At 36.4% G+C, this 20,811-nt stretch overlaps 2 protein-coding genes across 3 annotated transcripts; one reads left to right on the top strand and one right to left on the bottom strand.

The window, feature by feature from the left end:
* The first annotated feature begins 855 nt into the window (after positions 1-855).
* On the top strand, positions 856-7,562 carry LOC117788369 (transmembrane GTPase Marf). Of its 2 annotated transcripts, none has more exons than XM_034627125.1 (8): positions 856-1,145; positions 1,514-2,168; positions 2,579-2,868; positions 3,849-4,187; positions 5,038-5,964; positions 6,022-6,192; positions 6,316-6,512; positions 7,147-7,562. In XM_034627125.1, the coding sequence occupies exons 2-8, from the start codon at positions 1,877-1,879 to the stop codon at positions 7,346-7,348; spliced, it is 2,418 nt and encodes an 805-aa protein (XP_034483016.1). In that variant the 5' UTR covers positions 856-1,145; positions 1,514-1,876; the 3' UTR covers positions 7,349-7,562. The 2 variants fall into 2 exon arrangements, with proteins under 2 accessions (XP_034483016.1, XP_034483026.1); XM_034627135.1 differs by lacking the exon at positions 856-1,145 and adding an exon at positions 1,176-1,242.
* Positions 7,563-9,131: 1,569 nt separating this feature from the next.
* On the bottom strand, positions 9,132-11,480 carry LOC117793683 (serine/threonine-protein phosphatase 6 catalytic subunit). Its single transcript, XM_034634066.1, has 4 exons — positions 11,225-11,480; positions 10,840-11,127; positions 10,072-10,226; positions 9,132-10,009 (listed from the first exon to the last, which is right to left on the bottom strand). Exons 1-4 carry the CDS (start codon positions 11,387-11,389, stop codon positions 9,706-9,708), a joined length of 912 nt encoding a protein of 303 aa, XP_034489957.1. The 5' UTR covers positions 11,390-11,480; the 3' UTR covers positions 9,132-9,705.
* Between the last annotated feature and the right edge of the window lie 9,331 nt (positions 11,481-20,811).

Raw genomic sequence — 20,811 nt, 5'->3', positions numbered from 1 at the left:
GAACAACCAAATACGAAATCACAAGCAAGATAAAGCAACAAAACTGCAACAGCAAAACAATAAGTTGGAAATAAGACAACAAATTTATATTTAGTAGTATAGCTAAATTATGAATGATATAGCAAAGAGAAAAGAAAGGAACAGCAATAGCAAAAAAAAAAAACAAAAACTGAAAAGGAAAACAAATCACTTAATTATTTGTATAAGCGCTATTTATACCAGATTAAGTTATATAATGTGGGAGACAACTGTTTGCACAGTCCCCTCCCCCTCCTCCTCTAAAACTGTTATGTTCACTTTTCGTTTTATTAATATTTTCTTTCCCTATTTCGTGAAAAAATATCCTTCCTAAACTTATTTAGTTTGTTACTTAACTACAACTTAAGCCAATATTATGTTTGAGGCGTTTGATACATTGACTCGACTTACCAAATTACCCGAACCACTCAATACCCCGCCTAATATCTAAAAATTAACTTGATAACATTTTACTTTTAATTTACCCTATAACTATATAGTTATTTTCTTTTATTTTTACTTTAAACAATGGAAACATATTGTTATCTTATGTAATTTATTGCAAACCAGTAAATATAATAACGAAAAATACCAATACATACAAACAAGTGGAAAGAAAAACCTCTAAAAAAAACGTAATAAAAAAACAGAACAATAATATACAAACACAAACGATTTGAGTGCTTTTCTATTTCAATGGCTAAAATATTCAAATTTGGCGGGAAAAAAGCTGCGAACAGCTGATTGGTTCAACGCTTTTGAGCTTTTTTTTTTTGGTCACACCGATGGTGATGTTATCGGTTGACCACCACAGCTATTAAGCAATGAAATATATCGATATAACATCGATTTGGCTTGCAGCTCTGTTGGCGGATTTGTGCACCGCGTTACATCATTTATAGATAAATTATAGGCAAAATAAACGGGATTTGTGCAGTGCCAAGCGACAAAACAAACAATCAGCTGTAGTTGTTAGAAATGTGCATGGAACGTTGACAAGTGGAACGCGATTTCATAACAAAGCAAAGCAACCCACAAAGGCAACATCAACGTGAACTTGCGGGCTGCGTGTTTTGGATCGCGTTCGCCGGAAACATAAACATACGATGAGCGAAAGCACTAATCAGGTTAGTTGCTGGCCAGGTTTACCAGCTCAGATCGCAGTTTGGTGGAAACCGAATCAATTACGGGAAAGCGCAACACGGCGCCTGCAAAAAGTTATCAGTATATATTTTTCGTTGATTACGATTGCAAACACAAATACACGCACATACACACACACACACAGAACAGGCACATGGATACACAAACATAAATAAACTGCGCCGTTGCAGCAGCATCTATGTGTGCGTGCGTGTGTGTGTGAGCAGAGAGCACATCAATTGGAATTTAGCTTTTAACTTTTTGTTGTTCCTTTTGTTATATATGCATATGTACTGTTGTTTAGTTTTGCCTTTGATGTCATATTTTGTTACATTTTTGTTTTTCTTTTCAGTTTTGTGCCACTGATTTTTGAGTATTTCTCCCAAAAACAACGACAAACAGAAACCAAAAAAAAAATTAAATATAAATAAATAATTGTGAAAATCAGATCCAAGAACAAAAACAGTAACCAGAAGCCGATATCGATACCGATAACCCAAAAAAAGTCAATACCAAAATCAACGTGCACTTTTATCGTTATCATTTTGAAGTAATCCTTATTTTGACTTTTTTGTTTTAAATTTTTGCTAAGTGTGGTGCGCGTGGCCACGGGGCAAGGGGTAAGGGATTCCTCCATAGGCTACATACCTTTTGTTTTGTATCAAAATTCTCTCTCATTTATCAAATTGTAACGCAACCATAACCATAATAACAAATGGCGGCCTACCTGAATCGCACCATTTCACTGGTGACTGGCCAAACGGGCCCCAACGATAACGATAAAAACTCTACGGCCACGGACACTGTTGACGATTCCCGTCACAATCTATCGCTGCAAACGTCCGCATCATCGACATCGGCCAACTTCAATACCATGTCTGACAATCGCATGTATCAATCAAATGATAAATCACCGCTTCAGATATTTGTGCGAGCCAAAAAGAAGATTAACGATATTTATGGTGAAATCGAGGAATATGTTCTTGAAACAACAACCTTTATCAATGGTAAGTTATAGTCATTAAACGAAAATCAGTTGATCAGTCGATAAGAAAGACAGCGTAGACGGACTCCGAAAAAATGACAAAAATAGGACAAATATTTTAAAAAGAAACAGAAAAACAGGAAAAATCTCAAAATTTCAACTTTTTTATAGTTTTTTTAAGTACACATGCATCAGTTTTTGTGTTATTCCTGTTTTTGGCGCGATGTCAATTTTTGACCGTTAAAAATATTAATATTGGAAAAGAGTCCTATAAAAAGGACATTTCCGGATAGGGTATGTTTCATAAAAAATTCAGGCAAATTCATTTAAAAAGGGACAAATCTGGCCGGAACAAGGGTGATATGGCAGCACTGTTGGTGATAGTTGTCGATTGCATCAGACAAAATGTTAAATCGGTTACAAATTTTGCAGCTCTTCATGCGGATGCTGAAATTGTGGACAAGGCGGAGCGGGAACTGTTTGAGAGCTATGTGTTTAAGGTGGCCGCCATACGTGAGGTACTGCAGCGGGATCACATGAAGGTCGCCTTCTTTGGCCGCACCTCCAACGGCAAGAGTTCGGTCATCAATGCCATGCTCCGGGAGAAGATCTTGCCCAGCGGCATTGGTCATACCACCAACTGTTTCTGCCAGGTCGAAGGCAGCGATGGCGGCGAGGCGTATCTCATGAAAGAGGGCTCCGATGAGAAGCTCAACGTGGTGGTAAGTCTCAAAATGCAGGGTATCGAACCGAATCGAATATCGGTTCCCGTTAGGGTTTCGGTTATCGGTTACTCGGTTACGATAAATATTTGTGTAACACCGGAACCGTTAACCGAAACTAACCGTTTCATTTTTAGTACCGGAAAATTCCTTGTCAAGAACCGAAAACCGAAAAGTTTGTCCGGTACGGTTGTGGTAAAGTCATAACTTGATCAAAACTGAACCGATTTTCAAGCAAAATGTCATTTCAATCATGATTTGGCATCTTTATTCATTCTGTATTCAATTTTTGTTCATTTTGAAAATTTAATTATTTTCGACCAAGATTCGATTTCGATGGTAAGAGTCCCCCCTTTGAAATTTCGAAAATTCAAAATTTTAAATCTCAGGTTTTCACTTTTAATCAACTCCTTTTATCGTAATTAGTATAAAACAACACTTTAAACTTGATTCTGAGACCTTTCATTTTTTTGTAAAAAATCATGTGAAATTGAACAAAAATTTGGACTTGTAAAGTGGCTAAATCCGTAGTCTGACCAACTTCAAACTATCATAACTTAATCAAAACTGAACCGTTTTTTAAGCGGAATGTCATTTTGATCATTATTTGGCCTCTAATTACATTCTGCATTGAAATATTTTTAAATTCGTTCAAAAAATTTGGTTGCCATTTTTTAAATACGCTCAATACTCAAATTCACTATTAAAATAAATAAGAAAAACAATAATTACATTACTGAATTCAATGCTTGATTAAACCGAAACTAACAGCTATACATGAATTGGTAACTAATCGGTTGTTTCGGTTTGAATCATTTTGGCTTTTTAGTTTCGGTATAATAAAAATTGTTTTGTTTCGGTTACGGTTACTAATATCAATCGGTTATAGGTTGCAGTTTTAATCTTTGGTCTCAAGACTCTTAAATCTTCTCAATCTGCATAGTATGCCATTCCTAATGGTTTATTTCTCACCTCTGTAGAATATCAAACAGCTGGCGAACGCTTTGTGCCAGGAGAAGCTCTGCGAGAGCAGTCTGGTTCGCATCTTTTGGCCACGGGAACGCTGCAGTCTATTGCGAGATGATGTTGTGTTTGTGGACTCGCCGGGCGTTGATGTCTCCGCTAATTTGGATGATTGGATTGACAATCATTGCCTCAATGCCGATGTCTTTGTGCTCGTCTTGAATGCCGAATCAACTATGACGCGTGCCGAGAAGCAATTCTTTCACACCGTCTCCCAGAAGCTATCGAAGCCCAATATCTTTATATTAAACAATCGCTGGGATGCATCGGCCAATGAGCCGGAGTTTCAGGAATCGGTAAGATCTATCAGACTTCCATTACTATCTGTCCTACTCTTGATCTCTCTCTATCTATCCTAATATCGTAAGCCAATTTGTAAATGTTGTTGTTGTTTTATATATTTCATAAATTATGTTTAATACCCTACCTAAAACAAAAACAACTATACATGTATTGTATACAACGCCAGGAGCTGGCTAAGGTAATGTCATCCAGACCCAGATCCCGACAAGCTCTCTCTTAAATGCGCTTTGTTGCCTGTGTTTTGTTTTGATTTGCCTGTCGCAAGCCAAAGCTTCAAAAAGCTTCAATTAAGCGTGCATATGTCTTGATCGATAACGATAACGATAAAAACTGCCCGTAAAACGTTTACGAAAATGCAGCACAAAACAAAATTAAGAAAATTCGATAAACAAAACTTATTTTTGGTTTATTCCGAATCAATTTAACTTATATTATAAATTTAGAAACAATTTGATGGTTTCAATATATTATAACAGTCCGATTTTAGCCAAATTTCTTTAGAATGTTGAGACATCTCAAGAAAAAAGATAGTTTTTCATACTAAAGATAAAATATTGATATAGTGACAGCTGTAAAATTGAGAGACTATATGTATATTAACTTCTTTGTCCTGACTCACTCACACACTGACTGACTGATCATTGCACAGCCCAAACCATAAGACCTAGGAGGCTGAAATTTGCACACAACATAGCTGAGACAATTTGATCGTGCAACATTTCGTGACAAAGTTGAAATACTCCATAAAAAAGACATATGCATGTGAAAGAAGCTATAATGTAGAGACGAAAATAAAGTTGCATGATTTAACTAATCGGAAAATAAATTGTGAACCTTCCGTAGGTTAAATCGCAGCATACGGAGCGTTGCATCGATTTCCTAACCAAGGAGCTGAAGGTCAGCAACGAGAAGGAGGCAGCGGAGCGTGTGTTCTTTGTGTCGGCTCGGGAGACGCTCCAGGCCCGCATTGAGGAGTCCAAGGGTAATCCACCACATTTGGGCGCCATTGCCGAGGGCTTTCAGATCCGCTACTTTGAGTTCCAGGACTTTGAGCGCAAATTCGAGGAGTGCATCTCACAGAGTGCCGTCAAGACGAAATTCCAGCAGCACAGCTCGAGGGGTAAAAGCGTGTCCGGTGATATGCGTTCCATGCTGGACAATATCTATGAGCGCATCACAATCTTTCGTAATCTGAAACAGGATCAAAAGAATTTGTTAACGGAACGCATTCAAGGCACAGAGACACAAATGATGCAAGTCACACGTGAAATGAAGATGAAAATCCATAATATGGTCGAGGAGGTGGAGGAGAAGGTGTCCAAGGCATTGAATGAGGAAATCTGGCGTCTTGGCGTTCTCATCGATGAGTTCAACATGCCCTTCCATCCGGAACGGCTTGTGCTCAACATTTACAAGAAGGAGCTCAATGCCCATGTGGAAAGCGGCTTGGGTAGCAATCTCCGGGCACGTCTATCCATGGCATTGGCCATGAACGTGGAGGCGGCACAAACCGAGATGACAGATCGCATGCATGCACTGGTGCCGAACGAGCAACTGCTGATAAATAGCTCAAAGATGGTGGTGCGCACTCAACCCTTTGAGATGCTGTACTCGCTGAACTGTCAGAATCTGTGTGCCGATTTTCAGGAGGATCTCGAGTTCAAGTTCAGTTGGGGCATTGCGGCAATGATACAGCGATTCACGGGCAAAGTGCGTGAACGAAGCAAAAAGCAAACACCCGCCTTGGTCAATCGTCAGAGCAGTATTGGGGTGAGTTACTCCCTATCTGCTCTTGAAAATCCCAATAACTCAACTTCTCATTTACAGCACACTGTGGTTACACCTGTGAGCACACCCGTGGAGACGACACCCGTTTGTCTGCTGCCCACGCCGGGTGTGGGCGGCATTACGCCGGAACAGTTGTCGATTATATCAAGATTTGCCATGTCCTCGATTGGTTCACAGGGCACCGTTGGCGGTCTCGTTGTCGCTGGCGTCGTAAGTATTTCTAACCCTACTCGAGGTCGATCCTCGATCCACGATCCTGTGGCAGACTCGATTCATTAGCTGCCCAAGCAGGTTGTATTATATCGCTATGTCCTGAATACCGAACACTTGCAGATGCTGAAAACCATCGGCTGGCGTGTCCTGGTTGGCATCGGTGCTCTCTACGGCTGCATCTATCTCTATGAACGCCTGTCCTGGACTAACTCGGCCAAGGAGCGCACCTTCAAGGGACAATATGGGCGACATGCCACCAAGAAGCTCAAAATGATTGTGGATCTAACATCGGCCAATTGTAGCCACCAAGTGCAGCAGTAAGTGCAAACTACCTCTCTACTTTTACCCTGGCTGAGGGTATTTTATTTTAGGCAGGACCCTAAATTATATAAATTCCCAATTAGAACGAAAAATCGTTTGGACTCAATACTATAGTCCTTACTTGTTATGGGTAATTTAGTGTTTAGTGAGAAAATTTTAATTTTTTAGATATCTCAACCGAACCCTAAAGTTGTACATTTTATATTAATTTATAAATCCTGACCTAATTTTTTAAATATCGGATCACTTTATTATATTATATAGATCACTATATATCATAGAAACTAGATATTAAGTTTGGGTATTTTTTTTAGCTCCATAACTTAAAAATTACAACGAGTTTCCAACGTTTGGGAATCATGACGAATATATACCCTATTTACTTCTGTAAAATCGAATTTTTTTTTATTAAGAGTCTTGAAGTAAAAGTGATGCGCTATAGCCATTTTAGTTCGTATAAACACCTAGATATCACAGTCTATATAAGCTAAGCTCCAATCTTGGAATGTGGGTTCCAGTATATCCAAAGTTAATTTATGAATTTATTCATGCTTCCTTGCGTCTTCCCAAAACGATACCAGATCAAAGATCTTAACTTTTTTTTAAATATATTCTATTTTACTTTTTCAGAGAGTTGTCGAGCACATTTGCCCGTCTGTGCCGCACGGTTGACACCGCCACCACCGACATGAATGAGGAGCTGAAGACGCTCGAGGCGCAGCTCAATGTGCTGGAGGCGAATCAGAAGCAATTGAAGTTGCTGCGCAACAAGGCCAACTATATACAGAATGAGCTGGATATCTTTGAGCACAACTATATAGCGCCGCAGTAGAAATCGAGGATGATGATGAAGAAGAACAACTAGAGTTGCATCACTGAGTTGAATTCACTGAGATCAAGCTTTAAACAAACACACAGAGACATAAACTCAAGACGATATAAACAACAAACACGACGACAACAACAACTAGAACAGCAACAACAACTCGCACTCCTCCTTTCCCCTCAACGCTACAAATAAGAGCAATTATGTAAATTGTAATTACGATTATTATGTTTTATTTTTTTTTTTTTAGATATTTGCTAAATTTTTTCAAGCATGTTTAAATTTTTTTACTTTTGTTTTATGCTTTTCAAATTTGCAGCTAAGACCATAAAAAAGAAGGCTATTTGTTGTTGTTGCTTTTTACAGCATTCTTAGCTCTATTACTATTATTATTATTATATTTTGTTTTTTTTATTAATTCGTTGTTTTTACAACTTAAAAAGAAATTGATAATAATTATATGCTAGATTTTACGAAATAGTCGCATTGTTTATTACTCTTTACGATGATAAACTGCAATCTCTTTATGATTTCAGGCTCTACAAAATGTAGATTTATCACTATTATTATTAAATATTATATGTTGATCCGCAAACAACTAGAACGACAACAATAACAACCTACAACAACTTGTTAAATAAATTGATCTAAACAATTCACAGTTATCGTTTTTGCTTTCTTTCGAATTACATTTCCAAATGGAAAAGAGATGGCGCTATGCGGTGCGAGCGAGAGAGCATGTCTTTTTGCTTTAAACGGTGTGAATCATGCCATTTTATCAGCTTGACGAAAGCTTGAGCAAATTTCGCAATATTATTTATAATTAAATGGCATATTAATATTCATAGGTTACGCTTTCAGGTGGAAAAGAGAACTATTTAAAGAGCTCAGCTATGACAGTTTAAAGTTTTTTAAGAGTCATGGCATCATAGACACTGAAAAGGATGTTATGGAAAAAATAGATAATGATGGAAAAAAATTTAGTTTTCAAATTTTGACGCAAAATCAAAAAAAGAGGCCAGATAATAATAAAATGTACATTCCTTAAGGAAATCAGTTAAGATTGGACAAAGTTATAATAGTTTGTAGTTTTTGAAAAGGTATCAAGGAAAGTATGGAAAAAATGGACACTGAAAAGGATGGCATGGAAAATATGTACAGTAATGGAAAAAAAAATAGAATTTCCTATTTTGATGCAGAATTAAAATAGATCGATAAATTTTGATAAAATTGCCATTTCGCAACGAAATCGGTTAAGATTTGACAAAGTTACTAATAAAAGTGGAAGTATGAAAGTATCAAGTGGAAAGTATGAAAAAAATTGACACTGAATAGAATAGTATAAAATTGGATAGTGTTGGAAAAAAAATTGATTTTTCTAATGACGATGCTGAATAAAATTATAGTTGAGGTAAACCTTTATATTTCCTGTTACTCGAAAGATGGATTTACCCTTAAATAGAAATCACTTGAAATTTAATATTTTGTCGGAGTTTATTTTCTTCAGTTCTTCATATGCATAAATGTTTCGAAAAGCCTATAAATATAGCTTATTTTAGATAGTTAATGTATAATAAGTTATATTATAATTAATAATCTTTCATTTGATTTTTATAACAGACATATAAGAACGTAAACATATTTATACACAATGGAATAACAAGTCCAGTTGAACTTCTGTTTTACGAAAACGATTAAAAAATAATTTATTTATTTTTGCATTTTTTTTGATGAGCAGTTTGAAAAATTTGTTTCGAAAACATTAGTAAAGAAGTTCTTTATAGAAATCAGCTAGTTTAATTGTACCTTTAAGAATTATTGATTAGGACGTAATAATGAAGCTTACAGAGAAGTTCAACTGTGTTTTTAGCAACTTGCAGACATTGAAAGCTGGGAAGAAAACACTGCAATTACATGTTGTCTTTTGTTTTAATAAATTCCTTATGATCGGGGAACAAATTGTTGTTTTGCTTTGTGCCACACATTTGATTTAATATACAATTAGTACAAAAGTAAACAAATATTGTAAATAATATTGCAATACACGCAAAAAAAAAAAGATAGGAAAAATAAAGAAAAATATAAGGCGACAACTGACGTCGGGAACAAAATACAAGGTTTCTCATTGTTTTGAGCATAATTATGAATACAATTCCATGCGCAGAAGATTGAAGCTTCCAAGTGTGTGTGAGAGTGAGAAAGTGAGTGTGTGGGCTGCTATTGAATTTACGATTTTGGTCAATTGGATAACTCTGGCTGCCAGGGGCGATTCGTTGGTTATGTGTGCTGTATTTTTACATTATGATTGATTGATTGATTTGTTGTTTTGGTCGGGCTGATCCATGGATGGCGTGCTTGAGTGTTTACAAGAAATAAGGCGTCGTATTCTGTTTTGGTATGACACGCTCCGAATCGGGAACGGCTAGGAATATCTTTGTTTGACGCTCTTGCGCCGTATCAAAGCTGAGAATTGCCGCCACATTGCCGCAGCGATAACAATAGTTGGGCGCTGACCACACGGTAACCAGTTTGCCCTCAAACATGTATTTGATGCCCTCGTTGACCAGCTGATGTGCTCGACATATTAAATCCAGATTATTGATGGTCATAAAGTCCTTGGTCACATTATGTCCAAATAACCAGCCGGCACCACGCGGACTCTGGCCCCTAAAATAGAATATTTTAAAAATTAAAATATTGAATTAAATTTTATATGATCGACCACTTGCCAGTATTCCATGTCCTCCGGGTCGGACCAGACCAGATCACAGAAGGCACCCTTATAGGGTATCTCGCCATTGCGCTCGATTGTCCGTATTTGATCTAAGGTTATAATCTCAGGGCTTAAGCCGCCGTGGACGCAAAGCACTTCTTCGTCAATGATCTGTGGTGACACGGTTATCGATAGCAACATGTGTTTATCAGTAATTACCAAGTTTATACGACACCTTAAGTCGGTTAATGAAATCGAATTAAGTTAAACCGCATTTATAGAAGTTTTTTAATTGAAACTAAGTAAGTGAAACTTTTTGAGCTTAATTTGAGTATTGAGAAATTTTTTGAATTGAAAAATCATTGACTTATAGAAACATTAAAGGAATGTGAATATTTTTCCTTAATGGTAATCTATGCAATTTTACCATGATCTAATTCAGGATTTTATTTATTTTACTTACGAAATAATGATTATTTTTTAGCAAAAGAAATAAAATCCGAGGGATAATCATTAAACTCATAAAATAATGAATATTTCTTTATATTTTTGGCCAAATTGAAATTGAATTTGCCTAAATCAGGTTTAGCTGTCGTATAAACTTGTTAGCTGTTCATACATATGTTTACGTCCAGAGTTATCGTAAAACTCCAAAAGCAAAAGAGATGAACATTACATGAACTTAAGGAGTATTCATAGGCCATTTAGTTATACGATTCAATAACGTTACGATAACTTTTGGACGTAATCAATATGTTTATGGGGCGTTTTGCTTGTTACGTACCGCAGCAATTGTGAGCAGATCGAAGACCTTGCAACAATATTTCCAGCCATTCGCATTGCCATACTTGCTGAAGCACTCATCGAAGAAACCGTAGACTTTTGTTATCTGACGCGTTTCATGGTTGCCCCGCAGTAACGTAATCCGACTTGGATATCGCGCCTTGAGTGTCAGCAGTCTGGTGAATGTTTCCAAGCTATAATAGCCCCGATCAACAAAATCGCCCATGAATATATAGTTCGTGTCGGGCACTGGGCCGCCGGTTCGAAACAGCTGCTCCAGATCATAGAACTGCAAATATATACACATAAATACATATATATATATAAATATAAATAAGGAGATTCGCATTTTTGGGGTGACCATGCCGCGCGCTAAATTCATTCACCTGGCCGTGTATGTCGCCACATACTGTGACGGGCGTGCTCACTGGCTGTATGTTTGTCTCCTCCAATAGTATGTCACAGACCATATCACAGAGTTTCTTTAATTCATTTTCGGGCAAATACTTGCACTCCTTCACAATCTCAATCCATTTGTCAACATCACCCATTTTAGCGCTCCTGTTTTGTTGTTTTTGTGCAGCGCACTCCAAGCCAAGTTGTTTCGATTGAGTTACTCAAAGTAGGGTTGTTGCCACTGTTGCCAACTTGGCTATTTTATAGCTAGTTTTGGCCATTTTCACAGTTCGCTAGCTAGAAATATTTAAAAATTGCTTTTAGCTGGAAATCTGGCTATTTTAAATATATTTTCAGCTAAGTTTGCTATTTAAGTTTTTGGTAAAACTGCGCGACATTACCTACAAAAAGACATTTAGGTGCTCTCCAGCCAGAACCAGCTATTGTTCCCCCAACAAACGCCAGCACTGGTGTGGAAGGCTGCCACCCGGTCCAAAGGTTGCCACCCTGCAAAATTTTCCGATATGGTAGCATGTACCATTTTAATCAAATTGCAAAACTGGTTGCACCCAAGAAAATTCACCTTTTTTAATTTTCCTTAATGGTGAAGAAAGAATTTTTAAATTCTTTTTATAATTTTTGTAAGAAATTTTAAATTTTTGTTTTAATTTTTAAACTAGAACTTTTCAAAGCTGTCTGCCAAATTATTGCTAAATAAAAAAAAAAAAAATTTTACCTATGCGCCGTGTTCATTTTATTATTTAACCATAGTGAACCAAAGTTTCATACTGGTTTGTGTCTTTGCTAAGTGAACTTGTGTTGTGGCAGCTTGAACGCAATCCTGGTTTTAATTTTTGACAAAGTTCACTAACCATGTAGCTTTTGTCGGCGACTAAATAAAGCATGCAATAATACGGGCATGTATCTTTACTACGTAATCTTGTGTTTAGTAGCTAGGACACAACCAAAGTTTTTTGCACACATATTTTTTATTTTTCTTAAATTCTCTCTTTTCTTTTTCTCTTTTTCTCTCTTTCTTTCTCTCTCTCTCTCTCTCTCTCTCTCTCTCTCTTTCTTTCTAGCAGCAAAACTATCAAACAAAAAAACTGTTTGTCAATTTGCTTACAGTTGGTGAAGAAAGTGTTTTGATACAAAGTAGAAAGTCACATAGGTGGTTATTTTATTTTTAAATAAACTTTAATGCGATAAAATTTTTTTTTTTAAATTTGTTCTAAAATAAATAAAAAATAAAAACATGGTTTTATTTTTGATTTTGTCAAAACACTTTCTTGGTTAACTGAATGAACATACTTGGCCTTGTGACATTTGTCAAATTGCCATTTAATAATATTATGATTAGTTTGTCAAAAATTTGTGCAAATCAATTAACCCGTTAAACAGCTTGAAAATATAAATATCGAAATATATAACAGTCGGCAGCTTTCGGAGGCTTCCTTGACAAGAGCCATTGATCAAAAGTTTCCAGTGTCATGTCGGCTCGACGCTCTCCATCTTGGGCATCTGTGGTGGCCCATGGAATTATTGATGAGCCGATGCAGTTGCTCAACGTCTTGGAGGTAATGCCTTCAAAGGCGGCCACGCCTCTATCATCGCCACCACTACCGCCGATAACAACGTCGATAACAACGCCAACGCCTTCAGCTTCGCCCACATTAACGCTTGCGTCGACTCCTAGAATATCACCGATCCTCTCGGACAATGAGATCGATAGGGACTCGCCGCCATGTTTGAGGGGTGCGAGAGAGGCAACTTGGTTCAGTTCTAAGAATGACCCTCAATCAAAGTCATATTTCCGGCGACCATTTCGCAGCAATTGGCCACGGCATCCATCACCATTTCCGGATCATCGACACCATCATAGATCATACAATCAGGGAGTTTTCTATCGGCCACGTCGTCATCATTATAGTTCCACACATTTGCATCCACGGTGTCCAGCACCGCCGAGCTGGCAACCGCGTGTCCCGCGTCCAATGGTGAAGCCCCATGCAGCTGGATTTAATAGCTCTGTGGAGCCGGAGAAGCGGCGTCACTTGAAATATTATCCAATGCCGATGCCAATCAATATGGTAGAGGACAAACCAGTTGCAACGGCTGCTCAGCACCTGAATCCGACCTACGAATGGGAGCAGTCATCGGTTAGATCCTCTCCAAATGATGCAGCTGAAGAATCTGAGTCACAGGAGCAATCCAACTATGATACCATCGACTTGCATCAGTCGCACAAGGAGGAATGCCATGAGAGGCATCGTTCCTGTGTTTCGCCTCGTGCTCGTGCCCGTTGCCAGATCACGTTCTCCGTTGCAGCCTCCGATTCGATTCAGTGGCAGCCAATCTCAAAGTCGCGTCAGGTGTGGGAGCCTCTGGATCCAAGTCAAAGAGATTGCCAGGATCCCAGCAATCCAATACGTAAGTATCGAAAACTCTTCTGAAGATTCCTTGGTTACATTGATTCAAAATGAGGGTAATGAGTTAAATAAAAATCATCCCAAGAAAATGTTTATCTGAACGAATGAAAATCTCAGATACTCGTAGGCCTTTTTCGATGGCATCTTGAATAATCAAATATTTTCTATTATAAATTATATTATATTATTATAAAAATAAGCAAATAGTCTACCCAATCCTTAAGCTCTTTCTCTTTCGGTTGGACAAAAAATTATACCATAAATTGTATAGTTTTTTAATTTTCCTTTAGATTTACTCATTATCTAAAAAAGTTGGTCTCTTTTAGTACCGTTACCCGTTGCTTATTTCATTATATATATAAGTATTTTAATAAAATTACTACCTAATAAAAACTACTGCATATTTTTAGGTGATTGTATTGAAATAATAACTTTATTAATAACTTTGGTTAGCTATTACTCCCGTTCTACTTGTCCGATCTTGCTGCGGTTAAGTGATATTATAGACAATATTAATAGAAACCGTTAATTATCATAAAAACTGTATTATCTTAAAAACTGTGGGTGTGGTGGTTTTTAGCGATTTGCGAGGGCGTGTCAAAAATTGAAAACAAACTTGACTTGCTCCAACGCATTTAGAGTCTGTGGAGTCTTTGGGATCTCTATCTCTTATAGTCTCTGAGATTTAGGCGCTTACACGGAAGGACAGACGGACATGGCTATATCGACTTGGCTTTTGATGCTGATCAAGAATATATATACTTTATAGGGTCGGAGATGCCTCTTTCTCCCTATTAAATACATTCCAACAAACACAATATACCCTTTTACTTATTTTTTAAGTAACGGGTATATAAACTGAAGCCAAGCTGGAAAACAATTTGGCTTATAAAATAATTTTTTTGTAAAACATTTAACCAAGTTTCAATCCAATCCTAATGTTCCTTATTTTAATTTTTTCAATTTTAAAATAAAAAAATTAAATAAATTATATTGAGTCTATAGAAAACAACGGTCAGGAAAAAACAGAATTAAATTTTTATTTTCATTTTTATAAACAAAAATAAATAATAATTTTTATATTTAACATACAAATTTTTAATAACAATAATCGAAAAAATAGTTATTTTTTTTTTATTTTAATATTTATATATATATTTTTTTTAAATTGTAATAATGTTTATAATAAATTTGAATTCTAGCTGCACCGCCTCCGGGATTCGAGCATGTGGTGCCGGGCAAAAGGGCACTCTCCGGCCGGACACGTCAGCTGATGGGTGAGCGTGTGGAGGCCGAGGCACCAAAGGATTACTCAACACCAGAGCCCATTCCGATGCCAGAGCGCGAGTTGCGAGAACAGCAGCATTTTATAGGTGAGTGATTTAATCCCTTTCTTTCCTCATTAGCTGGACTCTCAAGCTGTTCCTTTCTCATAGCTAAGCATGATACACACTTGAGCTGTCGTCAGGCGCAGTTGAGGGTGACTAACGGTGGCACCGGAGATGGCTATTATGTCCGTCCACTGGCCAAGTTGATGCCCAAGTTAACAAAGTTGTCGCCGCCATCAAAATATCAGTCAGCATATCAACCTAATGTTTCCTACTGGGAATCGGAGGAGCAAAGCACCTTGGATGGGGATTATGTAAAGACACGCAACTATCAGCCAAATGGAATTTCTCATAATACAAATTCAAGCAACTGGGAAAATAAATATGTTTCCGATGTTGAATCTACATTTGCAAACAATTCTAAGATTACTATCTTAGCCAATCCAAATCGAAGTTTCAACTTATCCACAAATCTAGCCGATTCAACAGACACAACAAACATTAAAAATTTAACGAGTCCGGAGAGTAAATGCAACATTGGCCTAGATAGCTCTACGGAGTCACCCACCAAATAGCTTCAATTAGTTATAAGGATTATCACGGAATATGTTATACACAATTTGCATAAGCTTAATTCATTTTTTTTTTATAACTGTTTAAAGAATAACTCTCTATGCTTAACATGTTCCTTAATTTAATATACTTGTTAAATATATTTTAATTTAATAAACTCAATTAATTTTTGATAAAAAAAAAATATATGCTCTATAGATCGTAAAAATTTTTTGTTCGCATTTTGATATTTTCGTTATATTTATTATTTTTTTAAAAAGTGAAGCCTTTTAATAGCGGTTGTGGCATTTTGGGTTAACAAATAATAATAGTAAGTTTTTTAACAAAAGTTTTACAACAGAAAATTTATAAATTGAAAAAATAAAGAAGAAACAGACAGACGGATAGGACGGATTATATAAATGTATACTTTATAGGGTTAGTCTGTCTGTTACATACTTTCGCCCAAAGTTATAATCCTTTTTTATACCCTGAGCCCATTGAAAATGGGCAAAAAAGGGTATAATGTGTTTGGCAGAATGTATGTAACAGGCAGAAGGAGGGGTGGCAGACCCCATAAAGTATATATATTCTTGATCAGGATCAACAGCCTAGTCGATCTAGCCCTGTCCGTCTGTCTGTCCGTCTGTCCGTCTGTCCGTCTGTCCGTCTGTCCGTCTGTCCGTCTGTCTGTCCGTCTGTTTGAACGCGTCGATCTCAGAGACTGTAAGTGCTAGAGACTTCAAATTTGGAGTGCAGGTTTGTGAATACCATACGCAGGTCAAGTTTGTTTCCAATTTTTGATGCCACGCCCCCTTCGCCCACAAATTGAAAAATAACGATTTACAGGCGCAATTTTTGACATAGCACTCCCTAACTGAACAATCAGTTGAGAAGTATGCGTATTAAACGACCCTGAAAATTTCAAAGCGATTGACCCATAAATAAAGAAGTTATTTCGGAATTTAGATTTAGTTGAATAATTACATTTGGATGGCAAATCAAACGTGCGAGCGAGACAGCATGTTCACGTTTGTATGCAAGGCGCGCACAAACACAGTAAGAAATAGTACCAATTTTCTTTTGGGCTTCGATTTCAAGTACTATATGACCTAGAGACTTCAAATTTGGAATGCAGGTTTGTGAATACCATACGCAGGTCAAGTTTGTTTCCAATTTTTGATGCCACGCCCCCTTCGCCCACAAATTGAAAAATAACGATTTACAGGCGCAATTTTTGACATAGCACTCCCTAACTGAACAATCAGTTGAGAAGTATGCGTATTAAACGACCCTGAAAATTTCAAAGCGATTGACCCATAAATAAAGAAGTTATTTCGGAATTTAGATTTAGTTGAATAATTACATTTGGATGGCAAATCAAACGTGCGAGCGAGACAGCATGTTCACGTTTGTATGCAAGGCGCGCACAAAGACAGAACGAATTAGTACCAATTTTTTTGGTACCAAATAAGAATTAAGCGATAAGCAAAAATATTATCGATATCATGTAATGAAAATGTTAATGTATAATTTATGTATATAAAATATACAATTTGATTAAAATATAATTGTGTTAATATATAAATATGTATTTTTGCATGGCAAAATCAGCAGAAGCTGATAGCTATGTATGTATGAAATTGCATGAGAGAAATAGCGATCATTTTGCAGCACTACTCTTGCATCTTTGCCGAGCACTGAAAGCTGCAAAATAATAATTTTAATTATTAATATTTTCGATTCCTTACACATATATATATAATAAGTATCTGCTTATTATCGTTGTAAAAAAAAACTTAGCATTTTCCGCTTTAAGAATCTCATAAAATTAGACATTGCCTTTTATTTCAAATTTCGCGCGCACTGCAGCAGCCTTTGGCAGGCTTGAATTTGTTGCGTAAGTGGGAGAGAGTGAGAGAGGAAAATGGGTGCTGCCAGATTGCAGGCTGAGCAAAGTTGTAGTTTGTGGCTACTCTTGACACACGCTACATCGATTGCAAGCGATTACGATTACGACTTGCGATTTACCAATTTATCAATTTCTAATTAATTTTAAACAAGTTTATTATATTAAAGTTTATTATATTAAACTTATTTAAAATTAATTAGAAATTGATAAATTGTAAATCTGTCTAATCGTAATCGAGTGATATAGTTCAGTGAGGCATTAATAACGTAGTCTGCAGTGATAAGCACAGTGACTTCAGAAAACCGAAAGTTGTTCATAGTTTCGCGTGTGTAATTTTTGATACCCTGAGCCCATTGAAAATGGGCAACAATCAACTTTTATAAAAGAGGACATGGGCTCAGGGTATCCTACTGTCGAGCGTGCTCGACTGTAGCCGCACCTCACCGCGAGCGAAGCGAGCCGGGGGTAGGCGAGCGAAGCGAGCAGGGGGCGGAGCCCCCTTGTTTTCTGTTATATTTAGCAAAGTAAAATATCAGCTTATAGTTTCAATTAGCGCAACATTTGAAGAGCCATTCTTGGGATCAATACAAGTAATATGTGCGGTTTCAATTAAAATTTATGTTTGAAAACATTAAACATGGTTTCCATTTTAGTTACAGGTTTTTATTTTATTTCAAGGATTATGCCCATGTAAAATGAATAATTTGTTATATTTCAAGTCAATTTGAGTCTAAACGTCCCTTGTTTCAAGGAAAGCATGTTCAAAGCGTTCTTCATAAATGTTGTCAAGAATATAATTAGACATGAAGACAAGCCAACAAGTTAGTGTCAAAATACAAGGACTTTGGAACTACAAAATGTGTGTGAACATTTTGAATAAGTTAAAACATATTCCTTTTCTTTTGACAACAGTAGTTTTGCATTAATTTCAATGTGCAATTAAAATAAAAGCTTGCCGGATGCGTGGACCGAGAACAGATACATGGACATACTTACAGATACAGATACAGATAGATACAGGGTCCTTTACACATGCATACATACATGCATATGTTTATATGTGCAATATTTTTAAAGTTGTTTCAAGTTCGTTTTTATTTAATTACACACAGTCACCCACACACACACACACATGGGCGGAGGTAGTGGGAAAGAGAGAGAGACAAAGGCACAAAGGACATTTGAAGCGTACATAAATGGAAATGAAATAAATTAAAATAAGTGTCGAAGCAAAGGCTGCAAAAAGGACCAAAGAAGGACCTGAAGTCGGGTCGGTCGGCAAGCAGGAACTGGAACTGGATCTCGAATAGGAACAGATACAGGGAAAGCAACAAAAGACATATGCAGAGTTCACATGATACGCATAAGATTACTTCACACACACACAGACACACACATACAAATACACATATATGCATGTAAGTCGCTTGGGTTGATGCTCTAATGTGCATGCATTTGTAAAGTTCGAGTATCCTTTATTTTTTACATATTTTTTTGCTGTTCTTTTTTTTTTTTGTTTTGCCAAGGCAACTCGAAGAAAGAGCAACAGCAAAACAAAATTGTTGAGTGCGGGTTAAGTGGGCAGGGGACACAGACTTGGACAAACCCCATTCCCCACTCCCCAACCGCCATTCCTCCTATCCCCTCTGCCCCTCCTGCTCGAGGGTCGAGCAAAGACAAATTCATGTTGCATTTGTAGCTTAAGGATATTATTGTAGCATCCTTTGTGTCGGACGCTTTTTGTTTTACTTTTTGCATACTTTATTTTTTGTATCCATTTTAAAGTCTTTGGCAGCAGCAGAAAAATAAAGAAACAACGAGCACAACTGAACATAAGTAAAAACTAAAAAATACAAAAAAAAATCAAGAAATATATAACATACAACATGCTGAAAACTGTATACTCTAACTGAGAAGAGATTGTCATGTCTGAATCGTTTGGTATCAATGTATTAATTTATTTTTATGATGATAATGATATTTAATAATAATACTAAACAATTATTGATTTTTATTAATAATTAAAAAATTATTGTAAGATACTTGTAACTTATCAATTTTTAAAGAAAGGAAAATTTCAAGACTTGATTCTTCTTCTTTTTATAAATATTTGTCTATTCAGTTTATTCATCTAATAGTTCTAGAACTCTGTTCCAGAACCTATATTAATCAGGGGTGTTCTGGAAAAACAAACCAAGCGAAAAACAACCCATAAAATTTTGGTTGGTTTTCGGCTGGCTTACTTTTCTGAAAATAAATCTTGAGTTTTGATTTTATCTATATATATTTTTTTGAGCTTTTAAGACATTTTTATTAGTAGTGCAATGTCTAAAAGTATGAATTTAACTTTAACTGACTAAAATGCAGCTATATAGTCTAGTTAAAGGGTTTGATAATTATATCAGAGATATTTTAACGTAAAATGTATAGAAATTTATGTCAAATTGAAAAATAACTCTTCAATAAAATTTAAAGAGACATTAAAAAATCGACGCTAAAATTTTGAATTTAATCTTAAATAACAATTGAAAAATAACTTCAATATTTATTTGAGTCTTGCAAACCATCGCTACACTGGAAGAAAAGAACAACTTAAAGGGTTTGATAATTATATCAGAGATATTTTGACGTAAAATGTATAGAAATTAATGACAAATTGAAAAATAACTCTTCAATAAAATTTAAGGAGACATTAAAAAATCGAAGCTAAAATTTAGAATTTAATCTTAAATAACAATTGGAAAATAACATCAATATTTATTTGAGTATTGCAAACTATCGCTACACTGGTAAAAAAGACCAACTTCCAAAATCAAGAATATCCATCTTAAATGTTTTGTTCTTAAGAATTTTATGTTCTCGACGCAATTTTTAGTTTTGAGACCAAAATCTTGATTTTAGAATTTTTTTTTATTAGCGTATCGATATTATTTGTCGAATAATATTTGAAAGACACACGTTAAGTTTTGAAGATACTGTTGGAAAGTATTGTAGAAAATTTAGAATAATGCTGGCTTTGTGTCATTGTTAGAGCATTAAAAGAAGCAAAGGATGTTGCAAACACACATCGACACACACATACACATACACTTAACACACACACACACACACACACACACACACACACACACACACACACACACACACACACACACACACACACACACACACACACACACACACACACACACACACAGAGACAGTAGCAAACATATGCATAATGCATGTGGGCTTGTAAATGCAAAATAAAACTGCGTTGCCCAACTGTGGCCGACCCGTATCCTGCCATATCCTGCGCGTTGTGTATGCGACTCTCTCTATCTCTATCTCTCTCTCGCTCTCTCTCTCTCTCTCTC

Source organism: Drosophila innubila, chromosome X, assembly GCF_004354385.1.
Source record: "Drosophila innubila isolate TH190305 chromosome X, UK_Dinn_1.0, whole genome shotgun sequence".
NCBI classification, from domain to species: Eukaryota; Metazoa; Arthropoda; class Insecta; order Diptera; family Drosophilidae; genus Drosophila; species Drosophila innubila.
This window is presented reverse-complemented; position numbering and strand designations above follow the sequence as displayed.

Coding starts and splice junctions, on each gene's coding strand:
- LOC117788369 (XM_034627125.1), top strand. CDS start 1,877: ATGGCGGCCTACCTGAATCGCACCATTTCACTGGTGACTGGCCAAACG. Junction 2,869..3,848: donor ATGAGAAGCTCAACGTGGTG/GTAAGTCTCAAA, acceptor TCACCTCTGTAG/AATATCAAACAGCTGGCGAA. Junction 4,188..5,037: donor AGCCGGAGTTTCAGGAATCG/GTAAGATCTATC, acceptor AACCTTCCGTAG/GTTAAATCGCAGCATACGGA.
- LOC117793683 (XM_034634066.1), bottom strand. CDS start 11,389: ATGGGTGATGTTGACAAATGGATTGAGATTGTGAAGGAGTGCAAGTAT. Junction 11,128..11,224: donor GTGGCGACATACACGGCCAG/GTGAATGAATTT, acceptor ATATATTTGCAG/TTCTATGATCTGGAGCAGCT. Junction 10,010..10,071: donor CCGGAGGACATGGAATACTG/GCAAGTGGTCGA, acceptor ATTCTATTTTAG/GGGCCAGAGTCCGCGTGGTG.